General features: G+C 38.0%; 1 protein-coding gene across 2 annotated transcripts in view; it reads right to left on the bottom strand.

Annotated features, from left to right (window-relative positions):
* LOC148951171 (rRNA N(6)-adenosine-methyltransferase ZCCHC4) overlaps positions 1-21,461 on the bottom strand; it is a 94,495-nt gene that overhangs the window by 11,021 nt on the left and 62,013 nt on the right. For both annotated transcript variants that reach the window (XM_089090696.1, XM_089090695.1), the window contains 3 exons: positions 21,165-21,408; positions 8,330-8,440; positions 2,440-2,606 (listed from right to left, as the gene is read on the bottom strand). In XM_089090696.1, the coding sequence (XP_088946822.1) occupies positions 2,440-2,606; positions 8,330-8,440; positions 21,165-21,408 (522 nt within the window). The remainder of the gene's footprint in view (positions 1-2,439; positions 2,607-8,329; positions 8,441-21,164; positions 21,409-21,461) is intronic.

Genomic DNA, 21,461 nt, shown 5'->3' with positions numbered 1-21,461 from the left:
GCTTCAGGAAAAATTGCTTCTCCGTTTCATTATCTCTCTATCAGACGAAAGATTCAAACTTTTGCCATTTACCATTTCCAAGCTACATATCATAAAAAAAAGGAAAAAAAAGGAAAAAAAGGAAAAAACAACTATAACAGTTGTGTTACTCCATCAAACATATATCCAAGTACTCTGAGTTGCTTAAACCGGAGGGGAGCTTAAGAGCAGGATCTGTATTGATCTCAAGAAAATCAAAGCCTAAAATACAAACAATTAAGCTAAATAACAGGAAAGCTGTTCTGAACCCCAAAATGGAAGAAAATGCAGCTAAACAAAAAAAACAAAAAAAACATTCAGAGCAATACTTAAGGGGAAGGGGTCAGGTGATGTTTTTATGTACAGGAGACATTCCAATGGATCATGGCGGTTTATTTCTTTCTTTTAAGCATGATGGCTGTTTTACCCAAAAAATAGAGCACATCCTGACATGTCTCCATAAAGTTTCCCTGGAGGAGAAGTTCCTTTGAACATGGTAGTTTTATTACGTAAGAATAGCAGTCATATTTCCTTTAATGCACTGTAGTTCAATGGACAAGTCGCAAAAAAATGTATATCTAAGGTCTCTTTAAATTTTACTAACTTAGCCTACGTGAAAGAAGGGGGCCAATTGAGGAGAGGGGGATGTCATACATTTGCCCTCCCTCCTCAATTTTGATTTTGAAATCAGAAACACAATTATCACTCCGCAGTACATTTTGAAAAATGCCATTTTCTTGTATTTTCATTAAGAAAAATGAAAAAGTCCCCCCCCCCCACATCTTCGTGAAATGGCACCCCAGATACGAAATAGAAGCTAGGGACTGAAAAATTGTCCAAATTGAGGCCCCTTAGACCTCAGAGACGGTAGCAGAGAGTGAGGCAATTAAACAGGTATCTAATGGATCTGTGAACAGCAACTTTTGAACACAGAAAATATATAAATAAATTGCATCAGAGCTACAGAGATTTGTCTTATTACTTATTGAATGGCCCTCGTAAAAAAGCAATATTTTAAAACAAAACAGGATTCAAGCTCCAGGCATTCTCAGTGAAATTTGAATTTTATTTACTCAGCATTCTGTCACACTTAGCATAAAAGACATGTTTCAATTTTCATCTTACTAGTTTTTTCTTTTATATAAGTACTAATAGATAAATTGCAAGAACGAAATGAATTAAGTAAACACGGAGATGGATTCACTGAAATAATTATTACCAAAACTTTCGGTTTCTTGAAATACGTCTTTTAGACTTTGGAAGGCAGTCGATCTGATATCGTTGGGAAAAAGAATCATAAGTTATTTAAAAATGTTTTAAGTTAAACAAAAAAAAAAATAACATATTGTAACTTGGTATAGCAGACTTCTTCACTAAAATGCTGATTGTTCAAAAATCAAGCATATTGATACTTCTTTTATGTTAACCATCATAGAAGTGTTCATGGATGAGATGCTTTTATTCTTTGTAGTTTTTTTGCAATAACAATGAGCTTTTTTTATGGGGGAGGGAGATGTAATGAATAGCTAACTATAAATTAAATCGGATCATACGTTATTTAAAAATGTTTCAAAGTTAAAGAAAGAAAGAAAAAGAAAACATATCTTAACTTGGTATAGCAGACGGCTCCATTAAAATACTTACTGTCCGAAAATCAGGTATCTTGATACTTCTTTTCAATAAATCAATCATTTATTACCCACAAATAACAAAAATTAGTACAAGTGGAGTACATAATAATAAAAAAAAAAAAAAAAAAAAAAAAAAAATCAACAAACACTAGCAATTAAATTAAACTACGAAAAGAACTGTAAAAGACCGTGGTCAAGGCCAAATTTACAAAATGCATCTGCAGAAAGCTTTTTGTGTAGGACACCGAGCTTTTGAGTTACAAAATTGAAGTCACGCTGCCACACAAAAAACTTTCCGGGACGACAGAAGATGCCAAGCACATTTGAAACAAGAGCGCAAGATGTGACACAAGTTCAGCACATTGGGGAGTTAGATGCATTTTAGAGATACCATCAGCATCAATAGATTTCGACTTAAGATGATTCAAAGCATTCAAAACTTCACAACGCGATATAGGCAAAACAAAGCGCTGACTTAAAAATCTAGGGACAATTTTAACAAACGCTTCACCAAACTTTTTATGAACAGAATAATTCAAAACGGAGAAAATCTTCGAATAATATGCATGCCAAGAACTTGGTGGAATATCAATCTTTTATGTAAAACCATCATAGAAGTGTTTTTTGATGTGATTCTTTATTTTCTTTTTAGCTTTTCGCTATAACTATGAGTTTTTTATGGGAGAAGGAGAGGTAATGAATAGCTAACTATACATTAAATCTGATCAAGTGGTTCTTAGTGGTACTACATTAAGAGCGACTGGACGAAGAAGAGTTGATCCAAACTTACCTTAGATGTGCAGCTGTTACACAGAGAGCAATGTTTATTTTCTTGACTAACCCAACGTCGACACAATGAACAGAATCGATAACCTTCTTCTGCTGGTAAAGGTATCAAACTTGGACTAACATTTGTAAAAATCCTGACAGGAGATCCATGCTTTCTTCCTTTCTTTCCTAGAAAATACGAAAGAAAAAATACAAAAATGCTGAAATTAATATGTACATATTAACATAAATTAATCTAAGCAATCTTAATATTCGTGTAGTCCTGAATGGGTTTCACAGTGGACATCTAGTAAAGGCTAAGGATCTCATAGTAGCATCCCGGGACCCGTTCTTTTCTTCACTGACGATACCGCGATCCATACAGCTGTCCACAAAAACAAAGACCCCGCACAAGATTTCTTGCCCGTACAAGTGGATATTCTGGAGAATGACAAATGGTCTGATGCCTCGACGATTAACTTCGACACATCCAATACTAAGAATCTGCTAACCAACCGGTCGAAGGTCAAAATCCTAAATTTGTCTTGAATGGCGAAGCTATCAAGAGAGTTTACAGACTTTGTCCATTGGGAAATTATATTTCTTCTCTCTTGGGAGGGACATATCAATTGGGCCTGATCCTCACATGCGAGAAATCTGTTATTTTTCGTTCTAAGAACCTGCTCGATCAACAATCTATATAAGTTTTGCATTAGGCCTATTGTCAAATATGTATGTACACTTTTGAGTTCCTAGATCCCTACTGGTATCACTCCAGAGGATCCAAATTAGGGCCTCAAGGACGAGCAGTAGGACCAATCGAGAAATATTATAACCTTTAATTGAGACTTGACACAGAGTCAATGGGAGTTTTCTACTAGTATACCACCACCCGTCCTCCAACAAAATACCTCAACTAATACCGCTGTTTGCCTAGACCATACGGCAAACATGCAGAAACATGTTACGGTAGGATTATCTACAGCATGAGATGCCCTGCACTCAGTACTTGAAGAGCAGCTTCGTAAGATGCTGCACCTCAACTTGGAATAGTCTCCTGAAGGAGACTATCCCTGGAAACCCGTCTAGTGATTCCTTTAAAAGAAAGGTCAACAGAGAAAAGGAAAAAAACCTAGGCAAAACGTTTACTAGTGGCATATCAGACCCTAAGTTTTTGACAGCTTGATTCCATGGAAGATGCCAGAAACAAAAAATAATCTTGAAATTTGAACGGTTTTTTTTCTGAATAAGGTCAGAATAAAGTTCATGAATGTTTAATGGAAAGTAAAAAGCAAACTTAAAACTTAAACAAAAGAAATTGCCTCAAATAAGATGTCAAACCTAAAACAAGTAGTAATTGCTATGAAGAAAGAGATGAAGGCTTAAACAAATATACAAGAAACACAATGAAAATCAAGCAAAAAATTAAAACGAGCAGCTTCACTATAAATTGAAACAATCTGCAGCTTCACTATAAAGAAGAGGATAAAGCTGTCAAAAAGAGTGCAAGAAGAGATAAGCTAAACCAGATAGAAGAGAAAGCTGCACTTGCTGAAGAGGCTGCGGACAAAGGCGATTCCAGGATGGTTTACCGACAAACCAATGAGATTGTTTAAAAAAAAAAAACGCTCATCACTTGTTAATGATGAAAACAGGAACGTAATTTCAGATTCCAAGACAGTAGACGAAAGATCGGAATCCCATTTTGAAAATATACTTAATCGTCCCTTATCTCATGACCAAGAAACTGTATCTGATATCCCGTTTTTACAAATTGGCGTAAGCGCTGATCCTCCCAGCACTGTAAAGGTAGAAGCACCTGTATAAAACTTAAAAATGGCCGTGCGTCGAAAGTCGATGGGATAACGGCAAAGATATTATAGACATCCCTTCGAGCTTGCTTGAATGTATGGACTGCTCTCCTATTAGCAATTTGGAGCATGGAAAAGGTCCCACGTGATTGGACTAGAGATATTCTAGTCGAACTGTTCAAGAAGGGAGATGCTATTTACTGTGACAACTTGAGGGGGATCAACCTGACTTCAGTGCCAAGAAAACTCTTGGCCCCGATTATATTGCAGCGTTTGAGAGCAGCTCTTGACTCACATCTAAGGGAAGAACAACATAGATTTTGGTCTGGTAAATCATGTTCTGACCTTATTTTTATCCTAAGACTTATGGTGGAAGAGTCAAGAGAATAGAATAAAAAGCTGTATCTGAACTTCATAGATTTTCAAAAAGAGTTTAACTCCCTCGATCGCGATGTTTTATGGAAGATATTGAAATTTTATGGAGTACCTATTAAACTGGTCCGAATAACAATGGCCCTCTACGAAGAGATCGACTGTTGTGTCCAAACAGAAAATGGGGAGACACAATTCTTCAAGATTCTCTCTGGGGCTCAACAGGAATGTGTTTTATCACCGTTCCTATTCGTCTTAGTAATGGAATATATCCTACGGCAAGCATCAGGCGTTGGTGTAAAAGTCAGTCGCCAGCAGCTCACAGACTTAGACTTTGCAGACGACGTAGTACTTCTAGAAGAGGCGAAGCAACGTTCTCAGATACTACTTGACACCATAGCGGACAAGGCTGAGAAAGTGGGACTATTAGTTTACGTTGATAAATCGAAGAGCATGGCCACATTCAACTCACCTTTGATCCTTAAATGCAGCTGAAAAACAATCGAACAAGTCCAGGAGTTCGTATATCTTGGAAGTTGGATCAAATAAGATGGCGGAATGGTCAACGAGATAGAAAGGAGAATTGGACAAGCAGCATCTGCATACAACAAACTGAAACCAGAATGGCAAAGCAACAAATATTCTTTGCGCCTAAAGTTCCGTCTGTTGAATAGCAGCGTCATGTCCATTCTCCTTTATGCAAGTGAATGCTGGAAGCTGAATGTCCAGCTGGAAAAACATGTCCAAGCATTTGAAAATGTCTGCTTCAGAAGAATTCTTAACATTTCGTGGCAGGACAGGTTCACGAACGTAGTGGTCCGCAGTCAAACAGGTCAACCGCTTGTCATTGATCTCCTGAAGCAGAGAAGATGGACATATCTTGGTCATGTCCTTTTAATGCCAGGAGACCGTCTTCCGAATGCTGTCTACGAGTGGGAACCCGAGGGTGGGCAAAAAAGAGGGCGACCGAAACATACCCTCTGACGACAGTACGACCGAGACCTGCGGAGTGCTGAACTGTCGTAACAACCACAGTGGGAGGACGTCACGGCTGCTGCTCCACTTCAAGACGTCTGGTGAGGCTCCGATCCGAGACGTCTAAGGTAAGGTCCTTAGATGGCCCAAAGTTTTCCTCCGGTTGTCCCAAGACCACTTCCTTAATTTTATGTTGAACACCCTGACATCGATGAAATAAAGAGCGACTTTTGGTAATTGAAAAATCATAAGTGTCCTGGTTCAGACAGCCTGCCTCCAGTGAGAGGCAGGCTGTCTGAGAAGTTGCAAGTGAGATTGTCGTAGTTTCAATCAAACAACATCTGACCAAATCTGAACCAAATAGATGTTCCGGATGGATTGGCAAGTTTCAGTCCTTCTTTCTCTCTTCAAAAGGGATGAAGAAATAGTAACAGTGGAATCACTCTCACTAATACTGCGGCAAAGTTGCTTGTCATTTTTCTACTGAACAGATTCAAAAAGGCCCGAGAAAAGAGAATGAAGAAAGAAAAAGCTGGCGTCGAACCAGGGGTTCTTGCACTGAGCAGATTTGTGTACTTAGGCTACAGCTTCAGCAGTGCCATAGATAGGATCTGCCGCTGATTTTCATTTTCACAGATTTCATAGCAGTCTTCGATTCAGATGAAAAAGAAACTCTGTGGCGTATGCTAGAAGAGAATGGAATGCTCGTGCAGTTAGTATAACTTTTAAAAGCGCAATATGAACGCACGCAAATGTGTGGGCTCCTGGTGAGGAGCCTGACAATTTTGCAATCGTCTCAGGATAATACATGAAGAAAAATTAAAATATTTAATTTTGCAAAAAAAAAAAAAAATCACGATTCTTATAGCACATCGTTTTTTTTTTGCTGGCTAATAAGTTTAACTAATAATAGCAGTAGATAAATAATAATAGAAAACTGGCTTATGTGCTTTGATGTTGTACATCTAAGCTGAAATATCGGCGCTCCTTTCCAGTTCAACAATATCATAAATCCTTTAATACCAAGATAGGTCAGAATCAAACACTATTGCAAAGTTTGCGTTTAATTTTTTTTTTTCAATTTGAGACTTCTACGTGGTAATATTCAGTTCATGTTTGCAAGGCCGCACCCAGGATTTTTTTCGGAGGGGGTTTTACTCCATTTTTTTTGGGGGGGGGGAGGGGTTTACACAAAAAAACTAAAAAAACGCATACAAAATTTGTTTATGTCCATTTTTGTTACGTTTTTACGAGTCAGACAAACATTGGGGAGGGGGTTCAAAACCCCTAACCCCCCCTGGATACGGCCTTGCATGTTTCAAACCAATAGGCTCAGAAAACCTTTAATTAAGAGCTATTCAAGAATTCAGAACACCATTTGTGAAATATTTGCTTAGTGTGCTTTGATTTAGCACAGTCACACTACAATCTTAATGGTTTTAATACCTAACATTTGATCATTTAGGACCAGTATCTAAATAGTCCTTTAACGATGATGAATCGAACAAATTTAAACATATCTATGTGAGTAAAGTGTGAACAGAGAGAGGCGGCGTTCGAGGGAGGCGGGAAAAGGGCCCCCTTTGGGCCCTCAAATTATGCGTATTGAAAATTACTTGCATAGCTATTATTTTCAAAAAAGTATGATGTCCACCATTTTTGAAAATTTTCTACACTTATCTTGATTTTGGATTTTGGTGTTGTAATGCTAGCATCAGATTTGAAATCAGTAGGCTCAGAAGTCCCCAAATACCAACTTTGGAGAAAGTCAAACATTATTCGTAAAATATTTACTTAATGTTTATTGATTTAGGACTTTATGTTATTGCAATAATTAGGGTTGCTTATATATAAAGAGAAATCAAACTATTACTGGCAGATAATGATTATGGCTAGACATCCACTTTAGCACCGATCCTGATGAAATTCTAACTTCCTTTCTGAACTATATACTAAGTATGGTATACTCAGATACAGTACATTAATGTTGCAACCATAATTAATTTTTAAGACCAGAATTTAATTATTATGCTCGGGTGGCTTCACAAGCATAGCACAAGCAAGACAATATGGAAAGTACCCTCGACCAGTTCTAAAAAATAAATGTATAGCTATAAGGACCTTGAATAAGTCCTCATTTTGTTTTGCTTTTTTTTATGGAAAAAAACATATACACAAAATAAATCTCACTACCTAATATTCTTGCTTTTGGATAATTCTCAACATTTTCAAATGTTTTGAAATTGTTGACACGTCCACATGCACTGATTTTCCAAGTTCTATTAGATTGAACTTAGTCAGTCTATTATTAGAGTGACATGGTGTTTGATTACAGGATTCATCCGATCCTTAATCTTCAAACTTCTTCGATGTGACAAAAAAAAAAAAAAAAAAAAAAAAACACCCACGGAATCTAAAAGTTGCATACAGTATTTCCTTGCAGGATTCACCATTCGAAATTTTATACACGGAGTACAGTTAATACCATCAAAACCACAAAAACTTATTCAAGAGCATTTTATAAGGGAGCCCTTTATGCAGTAGTTTGCAATATACCTTTTTTGCTTACATACAATGTTTATATTAACCCTTTATGCAGTAGTTTGTAATATACTTTTTTTGCTTACATACAATGTTTATATTAACAGTTTCTTTATTTTCTAGTACATACAGAATCCTAATTTTATTCTAGACTGGAGATGAAGAGAGAATAATTTTCATTTCAACAAAAATTTGAAAATAGAATTTAGTTACCTTGTGAAAAAGAGTCATGATTAACATAATTGATTTTATAGTCGAGCATGTGTGTAGATGGCAAAGACGAACTGATGTGTTGTTCCATAAAATAAGGAAAAATCCAGAAAACTAAAAAAAAGAACGCTGTTAAAAATACAAGTTTAGAAAAGAGTTCGTTAAAGGCCACCTTTCAGACAGGTTTGGAGATAAAAACCTCCGAAGAACCATTTTTTATTTCTAGTTACAAAAACACCCTATTCTCATTTTTTATTGATTAATTAAAAAAAACTTTCCGAAAAGTAAGTTTTTCAAAGAAAAGTAAAGACCATTTTAAACTTAAGCTCAGCAGATAAAAATACCTTTTAAAATTCAAATTTAAAACGACCAGAAATTAATATTAAATAATAAATGGAACCCAAAACGAACAAAAATTAAATATGCAATAATAGCAAAAACATTCAACAAGTAATAATATAAATGAATAAATAGATTTTAAAGCGAGTAATGCTTAGATTGAATATGAATATCAAGCTTAAAATGAAAAAAAAATATTTTCCTATTGAAGTATAAATGAAACTTAAAACGGACAGAAATTAAATAAACAATCAATGCAAATAAAAGTACAATAGATATTAATGCAAATTAATAAATAAATCTTAAAACGAGTGAAGCTTAATTGAATATGCAAATCAAGCTTGAAACGAACAAAAATCACCACAAACAAGAGTTTGGGTATGACCTCCTTCTCTCACTGTAAGAGTCTAAAACCTACTGTGTCATTGGCATTTTACTGAAAACTATATGCGTCTTGAACAGTATTGGAAAGTATAAACAACATCAAATTGAATATTTGATGAATAATGATATTAATTGTTGAAAGATCCATCAGTTCAAGAATTTATTTCACTGTAATGGTTTTTTTATTTTCAATACTGTAAGAACTGGAAACCAAAATATTTGTAATATAATTCGTTTTGAGTTGAACGCCAGTGACGCAGTAGAATCTTCGCTTATTTTCATTATTAGGAAAGGAGGCCATCTCCAAATATTTGCGCGTAGGGACACTATTTCCTTTTTTAGAAACTCTAAAAAGAGCCAATATATTAGACTGAAAATTTGACGTACAATGGTATTAATTGCTGAAGGGCGATCAGTTCAAAATTTTACTATAATTTTAATGTTTGTTTTCAATATTAAGTACAAAAGAAAACATTTGTCATAAAATTGGTTTTCAGTAAAGGGCCAATGACGCAGTAGGTTTTAGACTTTTACAGTGAGAGAAGGAAGTCATACCCAAACTCTCGTTTTTGATTATTTTTGTTCGTTTCGAGCTTGATTTATATATTCAATTTATATTTCACTCGTTTTTAGATTAATCTATTGATTTACAGTAATATATATCGAGTGTTTGTTTGTATTGATTTTTTATTTGTTTTATGTTCGTTTTAAGTTTCATTTGTGCTTCAATAGCAAAATATTTTTTTTTTTTTTCATTTTAAGCTTGATATTCATATTCAATATAAGCATTACTCGCTTTCAGATCTATTTATTCATTTATATTATTACTTGTTGTATGTTTTTGCTATGATTTTTTATTTAATTTCTGTTCGTTTTGGGTTTCATTTATTCTTTAATAGTAATTTCTGGTCGTTTTGAGTTTGAATTTTAAAAGGTATTTGTATATGCTGATCTTAATTTTAAATTCGCTTTAATTTTATTTGAAAAAATTATTTTTTGGAAAGTTTTTTTTTTAATAATTTTTGTTCGCTTTTGTTTCTATAAGATTAAAGTTTTTTAAAATTCATTATTTTTAAATAAAACTTAAAAAATAAATAAATCAAATATTAATAGAAGTATCGAAACTGATATCAAAGTAAAACAATATCAAAGTGAAAAAATGGGTTTGTGTCAGCCTCGGAGTTTTTATTATCTGATGTTTGAACTATTTTTAACAAAATTGCTATCGAAAAATTTTTATTGGATGGGTTTTGGGAAAAAGGGCGTGGGGGGACTAGATTACGCTTCAGTCTCTTTTGACTCTTTAAAAGTGAACTAGAAATTTATATTTTCAATCAAATGAGCCCTCTCTGAAATTTATACGAGTATCCCTTATAAAAGAACCATATATATCCCCAGAGTATAACTTACAACGCCTATCCCTGAGCCCCGGGGGTTGTGTCGACCCTGAGTTTTAATATCTGATGGTTGAACTATTTTTAACAAAATAATCAAATAAAAGTTTTAACAGATTGGTTTGTTCATACATTGCACCCAAAAGCGTGGAAGACGGAAAGCATTAGTTGCTCTCTGATCTTTTTCACTCTAAAAAAATACACTACAACTTTTAATTCCTCTTCAAATCAACCCTCTCTGAATTTTATGACTTTTATGTGAGCATACCTTCCATAAGAACAATATATGCCCCAGAGCAATACTTACAACGCCGGCCCCGGCCCTGGGGGGGGGGTTGTTGACACAGGAGTTTTTCGTATTTAATCTGTCAACAATTTTTAACGAAATGACGATACGCAAAAGTGTTTTTCCTGTAAGATCTTTCAACCATTTTTTAACAAAATGGCTACCTAAATTTTTTATCAGATGTATTTGGGGAAAAAGGGCTTGGGGGGCCAGTTACCCTATGATAACTTTTGACTCTTAAAAAGAGCACTAGTACTCTCGATTTCCAATCAAATGAGCCCTCTTTCAAGTTTATACGACGACCCCTTCTATATGAAGTGCCTCTGGGGAAAAAATTAATGGAGTGTGGGGGGGGGGGGAGGCTAGCTGCCCTCCAATCACTTTTGACTCTTAAAAAGTGAATTACAACTTTCAATTTCCAATCAAATGAGCCTTCTAAGAAGTTTATACGAGCATCCCTTCCACAACAACCACATATGCCTCCAGGGCACAACTGATAAGGCCTACCCCTAGGCCCTGGGGAGCTTTGTCAACACCAGAGTTTCTTGTTATCAGAAAATCGAAGTGCTCTTTTATAGCAGAATGTCTTTAACAAAAATTTTATCGTCGCCATCGCGGGCGCGTAGTAGGGGGGGGGGGCTAGGTGCCCTCTGATATATTTTAACTCATAAATAGTGAACAAGAACTTTCAATTTCAAATCAAATGAGCCCTCTCCAAAGTTTATACGAGCATCCATTCCATAAGAACTATATATACCCCTAGAGCATTACTCATAACGCCTGCCTCCGGGCCCTGGCGGGTTCCGTCGCCACAAGAATTTTTTCTTATCTGACCTTTGAACTATATTTAATGAAATGGCTATTATAAAAATTTTATCAGATGGGCTTGGGGGAAAAGGGTGTGTGGGGGGGGGGGGGAATTGTTGCCTTCAGATATCTTTTGACTCTTAAAAATTGAACTAGAGCTTTCAATTTCCAATCAAATGAGCCCCCTCTGAACTTTATACGAGCATCCCTTTCATAAGAACCATAAATGCCCCCAGGACAACACTTACAACGCCTATCCCCCGGGCTCTGGGGGGTGTGTTTGTAATCTAATTTTTGAACAATTTCCAAAACACTGGCTATCTCAAAATTTGTAGCGGACGGGTGTTGGGAAAAAAGAGCGTGGGGGGGGGGCTAGTTTAACGCTCTTGACTCTTAAAACCACGTGCCTCTGGATATGGGGTTTTCCCTAACTAAACACTCCATGTTAATGGGCAGCCTCAACCTTATGAGGTGGGTGGAGCCCACCCCAGGGACTTTCAGTATCTAGGCAAGTCCAAGCTCTAATTAGATCCCAGGCTTAGGGTCGGTTGGGCCTGCAACCCTCCACCCGAAAATTTTACCGCAACGAAAAACGATGATACTGCCTCGGATGACCTACACCCCTTTACCTTCCACGACCCCAGCATGTCCCTGGACCGATTTCAGACCATCAAATGAACCTTATTGACGAGGGTGGAATACGACTCGCCACATGGAACGTACTCACACTCAACTTTCCTGGAGCTAAATCAATGCTTGCCTATGAGCTAAAACGCTTCAATATAGCTGTGGCTGGCCTAACGGAAACCCGCCTTGTCGGAAGAGAGTCCGAGGATATTGGTGAAGGATATCACCTGATCTGGTCTGGTGACCCAAAAAGCAAGACAAATGGTGTAGGCCTCGCACTGAACGCTAGAGCCAAGAGATGCCTTCTCTCCTATAAACAAATTTCAGATAGAATACTGATGGCTCAGCTCCAGCACAAGCATGGAAAGTGGACAATTATTGTATGATATGCTCCCACCAATCCTAGCCCTGCGGAAGTTATGGATCAGTTATATGTAGAGCTCTTCGCAACCGTGTCAAGAGTACCAACCCACAAATTCGTCTCTCGCTTAAAGCACCTTTCCGCAATCATAGATGACGAGTCAGGCACGAGGAGGAGTTGTCTTAAATCTTTACCTATAATTTACTTAGTTACACCTGGAGACGGCCCATCCATCTTAGACCACGGTATCTTACGGCCATATCAAACACGTTCCTCAACAGACAACATACAAAAAAATACACATGGCCTAGCAACGACGGCCAGACAAAGAAGATGATCGATTGTGTTATGATCTCGGGTCGCTGGCGCTCGTCGATAACAAATTGCCGGACTTATAGATCGGCCGAGCTTGGAAACACAGACCATAGGATGGTAGTCGCCACACTCAGGCTACGTCTGAGAGCACAAGGACAAGAAAGACGGCCTCCCAAGCTCGATCTGAGTAGTCTGGGTACATCTCAGATGCAACAGAAGTATGCTCTCGATATTTCTAACCGGTTAAGCTGCCTCCAAGTTCTGGACGACCCTGAAGTAGCCTGGAAGTCTTTCAAAGATAATATACTCGATTCTGCTGGCAGTACCATTGGCCGCAGCAGACACAAGAATAAACCCTGGATATCCCAGGAGACTCTGTCTGTAATCAAGCTGCGCCGGAAGGCCCGTTTAGCAAAGAATATGCCAGAGTACAGACGACTCAATGGCCTGCACAATAGCCTACTGCACAGTGATAGGAAGACCTTTGTCGACAAGAAAGCCAGCGATCTTGAACATGCCTCGAGAAAAGGAGACACCTGCTCCCTCTACAAACACCTCCGCGAGCTGACGGAAGGGAAGACTTCCACCGTGAGCCGTGTTTTTTCTGCTGACGGAAGCATGTCGGATGACGATGCAGGCCAACTCTCTGCCTGGAGCAGTCACTTCTCAACGCTTCTGAATGCCGAGGCAGTTGCTCATCCCGACCCTGATCTGATTGAAGCAGCAATGACCACACCCGAGGCTACTTCCTACCTTGTATCGCAACCGTTTACCACCTTTGAGATCCAAAATGCTGTAAAACGGTTAAATATTAATCGAGCCCCCGGCGTCTGTGGTTTTTCTGCAGAACTCCTCAAGTACGGGGGTGCAGCGATGATTCTGTGGCTCTAGATAATCTTCTCAGCTGTATGGACGAGGGAAAGCATACCGAATGACTGGCGTGCTGGCATCATATTGCTGCTCTGAAAATGAAAAGTAAGCCGTCAAATCTGCTCTAACAATCGTGGGATCATACTTGTCTCCATTCCTGTTAAACTCTTTGCCATGTCACTCCTGGACAGGTGTTCCAACTTTTTATGTTGAAAGAGAATAGTCCAACAAGCCGGATTCATGCCCGGCAGGTCGACGACGGAGCAAATGTTTACTATGCGCCAGTTGATCGAGAAGACGCAGGAGTTCCACCAAAATGCGTACATCGCATTCGTCGACTTTAAGGCTGCCTTCGATTCTGTTGATCGCCGTTCACTTTGGCTGATACTAAGAACTACGGGTCTACCCAAGAAACATTACTCACTTTTGGAAAAGCTGTATGAGGATACAGAAAGCTGCGTGCAAGTCAATGGAAGACGCAGTCCCACATTCTCGGTGAAGACTGGCGTCCGGCAAGGTTGTGCCGCCGCTCCTGAGCTTTTCAACTGCGTCATAGACCATGTTATGGCCAGCACGATGAATCGCCTTCAATTCGGTCTTCAGTTCGGAGACCGGGTACTCTCTGATGCTGACTTCGCCGACGACATAGCGCTAGTTGCGAGCACCGTCGATAAGGTGACCAAAGCTCTCCAGGTGCTCTCAGAAGAAGCCTCGAAAGTTGGACTGAAGATCAACTGGCAGAAAACCAAAGTTGTGCTCCTTGAACCCCCCACATCCAGTTCTACTGTTAAGGAAGTCAACATCGGAAGCAACCGAGTAGATGTGCTTGAAGACTTCACTTACCTGAGATCTATTCTGTCAAATGATGGCTTGATCACCAAAGAGCTTACATCTCAAATTGCCAAAGCTTCAGCACTTGTTGGGAGGCTTAGCAGCATCTGGCGAAAGCCAAACATAAGCTGCTTTACCAAAATGCGCATCTAAAATGAGTCAGTCAGCATCGTCCTGCTGTATGGAGCGGAGACGTGGCCAGCTGCCAAATCTATCCTCAGGGCCGTCGATGTCGCTCAGACGAAACATCTCCGAAGAATTGAAAGACTTCACTGGACTGACCTCGTTAGCAACCAGACTCTCCTATCACGTACGGCTCAAACTCCTTTCTCAACGCAGCTCGCCCAGCGTACTGTTCGGTGGTACGGCCACCTCCTTCGCATGCCACGCGACGCCCCATGACGGGTCGCATTTGACTTCGACCCCACCCTACACGGATGGAAACGACCCAGAGGACGCCCACACACTAGGTGGAAAGACAAAGCCGATGAATTCCTCACCCAAGCCCACATCCCGGTGGAAGAAGCTGCGATCCTGGCAAGCGATAGGTCAACCTGGAGGCGCTTAGTCTCATCGTTCTCTACGCCGAACCCTCGGCAGGAGCCTTAAGTCAAGTAAGTCAAGTAAGACTCTTAAAAAGTGAACTAGAACTTTCAATTTCCAATCAAATGAGCCCTCTATGAAGTTTATACGAGCATCCCTTTCATAAGAACCATACATGCCCTTATGGCATAACTTACAACGCCTTCCCCTGTGCCCTGGGGGGGGTTCTATTGACACCGGATTCTTTCTTATCCGACCTATGAAGTATTTTTAACAAGATGTCTATCTCAAAATTTTCATAAGATGGGTTGGGGGATACCTGCCCTCGGATCTCTTTTGACTATTAAAAAGTGAGCTCGATCAATGATCAATCAATTAAAAAGTGAGCTCGACCAATCAAATGAGCCCTCTCTAAGTTTATACGAGCATCCCTTTCATACGAACAATATATGTCCCAGGGCATAACTTACAATTCCTGCCCCCGGGCCCTGGAGGGTTATGACAACACCTGAGTTTTTGTTATCTGACTTTTGAGAAATTTTTAACTTAATGCCTATTTCAAAATGTTTATTGGATGTATTTGGGGAAATATGGGCTTGGGGGATCTAGTTGCCCTTCAATCCCTTTTCATTCTAAAAAACTTGACTAGAACTTTCAATTTCTAATCAACGGAACCATCTCTATTTTTTTACGAACATCCCTTCAATATGAACCATATATTCCCCAAGGGAATAACTTACAACACCTGCCCTCGGGCCCTGGGGGGCTATGTTGACCCTTGAGTTTTCGTTATATGGTCTTTGAACTATTAAAAAAAAGGCTATCTCAAAATTCTTATCGGATGGGTTTGAGGAAAAAAGGCGTGGAGGGAGGGGGGGGGGCGCTAGGTGCCCCCCAATCTCTTTTGACTCTTAAACTAGAACCAGAATTTTCAATTTCCAATCAAATGAGCCATCTTTGAAGTTGATACGAGCTTCCCTTCCATAAGGATCATATATGGTCCCAGGGCAAAGCTGACAACGCCTGCCCTCAGGCCCTGGTGGGTTGCGTCGACACCGGAGTTTTTGTTATATGATCTTTGAACTATTTTTAACAAAATAGCTATCTTGAAATTTTTATTGGATGCATTTGGGAAAAAGGGTTGGGGGAGGGGGGAAGCTGGTTACCCTCCAATGTCTTTTGACGCTTAAAAAGTGAACTAGAACTTTCAAATTCCAATCAAATGAGCCCTCTCTGAAGTTTATACGGGTTAGTAGCCCTCCAATCACTTTCGACTATTAAAAAGGGCACTAGCCCTTTGGATTTCCAATTGAATGAGCCTTTTTTGAAGTTTCTACGACAACATCTTCTATAAGAAAAACGTTATATGCCCACAGCATAACTTACAACCCTTGCCTGAGGGCTGTGGGGAAGTGTCCTCCTCAAAAACATAATTTCTATCTGGCATTACCTACACTGAAAAAAATGGCTATCTCAAAATTTTGATTGGATGTGTTTCGGGAAATGGTGGGCGTGGAAAGGGTGATAGTCGCCTTCTAATCACTTTCGACTATTAAAAAGGGCACAAACCACTCCAATTTATAATTGAATGAACCCTTTTCGAAGTTTCTTCGACAACGTCTTAGATACGAAGTGCACTGCTCTAAAGGAACAAATTGATAAATAATAAATTGTGCCAAAATCGTTCTTATATGCCCCCAGGGTAATGAGCCCTCTCTGAAGTTATACCATATATGCCTCCAGGGCATAATTTATAACCCTTGCCCCTGAAGACTGTGGGGGGAGTGTCCTGCTCAAACATATAATTTCCAGAACTTTAAACTATGTTAAAAAAAATGGCTATACCAAAATTTTGATTGGATGTGTTTGGGGAAATGGTGAGCGTGGAAGGGGTGTCAGTTGCCTTAAAATCACTTTCGACTATTAAAAAGGGAGCTAGACATTTAAATTTCCAATCGAATGAGCCTTTTCTGAAGTTTCTATGAGAAAGTTGTCTGTACACCTTATATGCTCCCAGGGCATAACTTACAACCCTTGCTCTGAGGGCTGTGGGGGAGTTGTCATACTCAAAGACCTAATTTCCAGAACTTAAAACTACTTTTAATAAAATGGCTATCTCAAAATTTTGATTGGATGAGTTTGGGGAAAAGGTGGGCGTGCGAGGGGGGATTAGTTGCCCTCAAATCACTTTTGACTATTAAAAAGGGCACTAGCCGTTTGAGTTTTCAATTGAATGAGCCTTTTTTGAAGTTTCTACGACAAAGCCTTCTATAAAAACCTTATATGCCCCCAGGGCATAACTTAAAACCCTTGCCCTGAGAGTTGTGGGGGACTGACCTCCTCAAAAAGATATTTTCTATCTGGAAATAAACTACGCTGAACAAAATAGCTATCTCAAAATTTTGATTGGATGTGTTTGGGGAAATGATTGGCGTGGGGGGGGGGGGGCTAGTTGCCCTCTAATCACTTTAGACTATTAAAAAGAGCACTAGCCCTTTGAATTTCCAGTCGAATGAGCCTTTTTTGAAGTTTCTACGACAACGCCTTCTACAAAAACCTTATATGCCCCCAAGGCATAAATTAAAACTCTTGCCCTGAGGGTTGTGGGGGAGTGCCCTCCTCAAAAATATATTTTCCATCTGGAAATCTACTACGCTGAACAAAATGGCTATCTCAGTACTTTGATTGTATGTGTTTGAGGGAATGAGGGGCGTGGGGGGGGCTAGTTGCCCTCTAATCATTTTCGACTATTAAAAAGGGCATTAGAACTCTCGATTTCCAATCGAATGAGCCCCCTTTGAAGTTTCTACAACGACCCCTTCCATATGAAGTGCCTCTGGGAAAAAAAATAAAAAATAAAACATTGGAGCCGTATGGCCTTTACTATGGGCAACGCTACAGCGTTGCCTCTGATTATAAAGATAATCCAGGTAAAATAAATGCTAAAATCGGGGTTGCTCAAGAAAAACTAATACCCGAGCCACATTACCATCAACCATGTGAATGAAATCAAACTATGCGCGATACCAGCATCAATAATGTAACTGCTTATAATTTTGTAGTGGGAAGATATTCAACTTTGAAGGGTAAAGTTTATGACTGATCAATTAGAGTTAAGATTTAAGGCGTAATTGTTTTAAATGTGAAAAGATAGAAGCTTTAACAGTAATTTTCCCATTTGCATGATGAATCCGACAAAATATATATATAAAAAAAAAAGAATTAGTAGACAGTACTTGGAAACAAAACAGTGTTAATTAGAATTTTCAAATTGATTTGTTTGCCATTTCAAAATTCACCTTCTTTAGTACAAGTGTTGCCATTAAACAAAGGAAAACACCTATCATTAACAAATCATGCCGTTTTCTATAAAGAAGTACGATTATGGTGCTGCTAGGACATTAGAAAAACAATTTACTTTAAACAGTAACAGTTCCAACAGAAAATGTCCAAAATATTCAAATGCTGATTCAGTAAATGAAAGGGGATTCTACAGACACAACTAAGATCGGTGTTTTTCATCCGTAAGACTTCATTAAAGTAGGAGGCTTAGTATTAATGAAGTACTCTTTGGCACATTAATCAGAACATCAACCTAATTGTATTATTATCTGAGCCATCATTATTGTTCCATACAGTCCTTAAAACAATCAATAAATCTTTTCTTTTAATATATATGATTCTTCTCAAAATAATATACATGAAAAAAATGAACCTACGACTCGTGTCATTTGAGGCAAAGAAACAGATTTTTTTTAAAATCCAGAATTGGTCCATGTGTTGCAAAAAAACAGATGCGAGGCCAAAATAAGGACTTTTTAGGGATCGGTCTGATTCTGGGAACATATATATATGAGAAAACCGAAAAATGTATGTAGACACATTTGTAAAGTTATCATAGATACGTCTAAAATGAAAAACATCTATAAAACGTTCCATCATTCCAAGTCTTAAGAACTACACTCGTTCGATCCCGTGTTTTATCTAACATAAAGTACTATATGATACCAAAACGGGATGACATAAGCATCTTACGCGCAAAAAAAAATTGAAAGTTTCCTTACCAAGGATAGCTTTACCCTATTGCTATATCTAGGCAACCATGTTAAGCACACTTTTATAGCTACTGAAACTACATAGAGACCGCTTAAATATCCAGGACTTCATGATTTTGGCCATTGCTTACCCAGTGGAATTTGACCTACAATTTAACAGCACAAGAGAAGTTGGTGACCAGGTTTGAATTAACCGGAATTTATCAAGAGCAATTATGACCTGTGAGGCATTTCAAAGGAAAAAAGAAAATCAAAGGGTACTCTAGTGCTAAACCTTATAAAACCCAAGTTTTTAAAAAAGCTGACAAAAACGAACAAATACTCTTTTCAAGCAACGTCATATTGCCGAGACTAATAGTCTACGAAAGTACCCTCAGGAAGAAATTGAAAACCCGCATCTCTTCATTACATACATTGAATTTAAACCAGATACTTAACTAAGCAAAAGCAATAGTTCGCATTAATTTTAAACATCTATGGTAAAGATCCTAACATAGTATACTTTATCTCCTGTAATCAACCCCCGCCCATCTAGGATCGCTAATGATTTCAACAGACTTCCTACTTAAACAGTTTCCAGCCCCCCTTCCTTCACAGAGGCTACACCAGTTATCCTCCTGAATGCATCTTTTTCCACGATTTCTACTTCCATTGTGACAAACAAGTTCACATTTTCATAAAATCAAGCGCCTACCCTTTAGATATTACATCATTATCCTTTTGATTTAATAGAATCCTTTTCAGCTAAAATCGACAGACAGCAAATATTCAAAACCAAATTTATGAGGCTCATTAAATTTCTCAGCTGGGCTTGTAAACAATGTTTTATTACCCCTACATTACCACAAATTTAACCATTCCATTTTCCAAAAATACCCTCTATTACACATTTAAGACAGTTTTTCCTATACTATGCGTTAGCTCTCTGTGCGATTGGCTAAAATAATAAAGAGCATTAAGACTAAACAATTTAGTAGCCTGTTCACACTTCTACCATATACCATCTTTTTGCATTTGATTAACACTTAATGCAAATTTGACAACAACTTTAGTAGCCTCGAAAGATCAAATGTTTAGCTAAACCTAGTCTTACTATTTTCATGTCTTACTATTTTTTAACTTGATCATTCCTTTCTAATGTTGCATTACCAATTCTTTGAAATATATTGCAAGTTTTAAGCTATTAGAATGTGTATTTTGAACAACTTCATGTTTATTGTGCTATTCCCCAGTGAAGTTTATTGGGACTACTCTTATTTCTTGCTATGTTTAATGTACTGGGGAAAGAGTTATCTCACAAATAGAGAAACAGATTTCTATCTCCTAATGCTAAGAGCACAAAGAATTATGTTTAAATTAATCATCTCCATTGGAAAATTGATTTGTATTGGATTAAAACTTTGCTCATATTCTAAGATGGGAGATAGTATATCCTCTCCAACCGATGCTTGAAGATATGGAAACGTATCGCTCTTCGGATATGTCCGACAGAAATCATTTGTTAAAATTACAGACATGTGACTTGACAATCACGCAATTTTTAAATTGTTTATGCTGTCCATGCGAAAACAAGCTTGTAAGTTATGTATTTATTTTACTTTTTCAAATTAAGAAATGTGCATTGTTTTATTGGGAAAGCGAAAGTTAAAAGCACATATGCTTCCTATATGCGTTCTTTTTCAGGACTTTTTATGATGAAAAACAAATTCTATAAAATACCGGAGCTAAAGTTTACCTCATCGGGAGGATTTTACTTAATAATTTTGTTTTAAGTATTAAATTTAGAATTTATCATGCTGGGATAGCCTCCTTTGTCCATCTGTTTCTATATGTTATGATGTTTTTGGTTTCTCTTTTTAGCCTTGTTTTTGAGCTCAGCTCCCTGTTGGCTTTATTTATTTATTTGTGTTTGTTTGTTTTGTGTGAAATAAAAATCTTGAATCTTGGAAAGCAGCACTACTCTAAACAGGAAACTATCCTTATGAATTTTATAAGCACACTTGAAAAGAAAGAAAAAATAACTTGCATGGTAAACAATAAGAATCCAGTTGAATCCCATTCACGTCCATCCATTGGTGACTGATCCATGTTAGAGTATTGGAAATTAATTCGACACGACCACCGAATGGGGGATCTGTTACTATACCAACTACCTTGTTTTCTTGACATTCTAAGAACTTTCTCAGTTCCAAGACCGCTTCTTTTCCATCAAATAAATGATGATTAAACATGTTAAAAGACAGATATGTTGGCGGTTCGTAGAAACTTCTCTGAAAACAAGAGTTTAAATTACTCAAATTTAACATTAAATTACTCAATTCAA

Source organism: Artemia sp. Qi Xiang Cuo, chromosome 6, assembly GCF_049724085.1.
Source record: "Artemia sp. Qi Xiang Cuo chromosome 6, ASM4972408v1, whole genome shotgun sequence".
Lineage (NCBI taxonomy): Eukaryota > Metazoa > Arthropoda > Branchiopoda > Anostraca > Artemiidae > Artemia > Artemia sp. Qi Xiang Cuo.
This window is presented reverse-complemented; position numbering and strand designations above follow the sequence as displayed.